The sequence below is a fragment of the Silene latifolia genome, chromosome 2 (assembly GCF_048544455.1).
Source record: "Silene latifolia isolate original U9 population chromosome 2, ASM4854445v1, whole genome shotgun sequence".
Classification (NCBI taxonomy): domain Eukaryota; kingdom Viridiplantae; phylum Streptophyta; class Magnoliopsida; order Caryophyllales; family Caryophyllaceae; genus Silene; species Silene latifolia.
In genome coordinates this window covers 142,971,411-142,973,778 of record NC_133527.1, presented here as the reverse complement: position 1 = coordinate 142,973,778, position 2,368 = coordinate 142,971,411, and the positions used below count along the sequence as shown (strand labels likewise).

The 2,368-nt window shown below is 42.1% G+C and overlaps 1 protein-coding gene across 1 annotated transcript; it reads right to left on the bottom strand.

The window, feature by feature from the left end:
• Positions 1-328: 328 nt before the first annotated feature.
• On the bottom strand, positions 329-1,636 carry LOC141641406 (uncharacterized). The gene has a single exon (XM_074450068.1). The coding sequence runs from the start codon at positions 1,634-1,636 to the stop codon at positions 329-331; it is 1,308 nt and encodes a 435-aa protein (XP_074306169.1).
• Between the last annotated feature and the right edge of the window lie 732 nt (positions 1,637-2,368).

The window sequence follows — 2,368 nt, the reverse complement described above, 5'->3', positions numbered from 1 at the left end:
ATAAAGGCACCTTGAGACTGACTGATAATTTCTGGCAACACCTGCCCCAGATCTACTACACAACACCTTAGAGACACACTTATACACGGTGTTGCGGCAGGCAATGGGCCTAAAGCGCAACACAGACTCAGGCATAGCAACCTTTGGAATAAGCGTGAGAATTGTATTCTCGCTTTGCTTCAAAAGTTTACCAGACCTAAACACATTCTGGACAGCATTAATGATATCTCCCCCAACTATCTCCCAATTGTCTTTGAAGAACTGGCTACTATAGCCATCTGGGCCAGGAGCCTTATTCCCAGGGATGGAGAACATAGCCTCCTTCACTTCAAAGACAAATGTGACGGGGGCGGGAGAAAGAAAGCACAATGAACGACATTGAGGCATTTTCCATCTTTGAACAATCTTCTGTTAATAGGTCTTTCTGGAAGGAGGTACCCAAAAGGGAGACATAATAGTCCTCAAAAGCAGTTTGGATTTGCTCAGGCCTATCACACATCACCCCATGCATATCTTTGACTTGGAAAACCCTATTTCTAGACCTCCTACTTTTTATTTTGGCATGAAAATAAGCAGTGTTACAATCACCCATGTGCATCCATTCAACTTTTGCTTTTTGACTCAAATACTGATCTCTAGCTTTTTGCAAATTTACAAACTCCACAGCATAAAGCTTCTCAGCCTGATTCAACTCCACATTTAAGGGATCCTTGCTAAGTTCTTCTTGACATTGGGTCAATGCAATTTCAGCAAGGTGGGTGAGATTTTCAATATCCCCAAACTGCTCCCTGTTCAAATTCCTGAAACAACCTTTTAGAGCTTTTAATTTCCAAGTCACTTTATACATAGGAGAACCATAAACCTGCTGATTCCACCCAGTCCTCACAATCTCTTTATAATCAGGTGAAGAAGCCCACATGTTATAATATTTGAAGGAAGAACCAGTCCTCAACCTATCCATTTCAAGCCTAATGATGGCAGGGCAATGATCAAAGACACCCTCAGGCAAGAAATGAGAGTAGCTATCAGGGAATTCAGCAAGCCACTCCCCATTAATGAGAACTCTATCCAGTCTGCTACAAACTTTAGACCCAATATCATGCTTATTAGTCCAAGTGTAAAAAGCACCTTTTGCAACCAAATCATACAACTGACAGTCTTGAGTAACCTGTAGAAGAGGTCTCATCTCAGCATTGGTGACAGGTGCCCCACCTACACGCTCATTAGAAGCCAGAACAGCATTAAAATCTCCTCCCACCAGCCAAGCCCCTGTAAGTCTAGCAGAATAGGAACGAAGACAATCCCATAATGGCTCCCTTTCAGCAAGCTTGTTCAGACCATACACAATAGTAAACCAAAAACGTTTCCTTCTGGCTTTATCAAAGACCTCTGAGTGAATACACTGTACTTGTAGATCAAGCACAGTAACATCATACAGAACAGGGTCCCATAGTAACCAAATTCTACCCCCACGATGAAGGCTAGAGTTGGTGCAAATAGACCAAGTATCACAAAGGACATTTCTCACATTATTCCCATTATTACCTTTTATTTTAGTTTCAAACAAACCTCCCAAACCAACATTATTCCTACCTAACAAGCGTTTTATTTCTTGTTGCTTATTAGGCTTATTCATACCCCTCACATTCCATAGCCCAATACTACCCATATTGAGAATTACTCTTACTAGACTCCCCTTTTTCTACAACACTCTCCATAATTCCCAACCTAGTTTTCTGAATAGATTGAGTTAGAGACTCCATAAAAGATAAACCACCAGGAGTAAAAGTCCTCTTTTCCCCTGTACCATGCTTAAGAAACCTGGTAAGCAGTCTTCTGGGCATAGTACTCTCCACCACTGGGGAATTGGGAACAATCACAGGTGTTTTGATTGTCAGTACATTCACAGGAGTGGAGGGAACTGCAGGTGGCCTAGGCTTCACCACAGCCACTTTTTGTGTAGCTTGGACTTGCTGCACAGTCTTTGTACTCTTCCGAGGTTTCCAGACCTTCTGTGCCACAGGTTTAGCCCCATCCTTCCTACAGTTGACAGCCAAATGACCCAACCCCTTACATTTGGAGCAAGATAGAGGTAACCAATCATACTGAACCCTTGCTTTCTGGTTTTTGCCATTCTCATCCAGAAACAAGATATGATCAGGGAAATGTTGGCCTATCTCAACTTCAATCATGACTCTGGCAAACCCTAAAAAATTTTTGTGAAGGGTATTCACATCACAACGAATGAATCTACCCACTGCACTACTCAATTTTCCAGGCTTGTCAGACCCCAAAACTTCACATCTAAATCATACAATTTCATCCAAATTGGAATAGATTTAACGTCATGCTTAACCAGCTCAGTGTC

Bases quoted from the DNA above. Each gene is read 5' to 3' on its own strand.
- LOC141641406 (XM_074450068.1), bottom strand. From the start codon at position 1,636: ATGAATAAGCCTAATAAGCAACAAGAAATAAAACGCTTGTTAGGTAGG.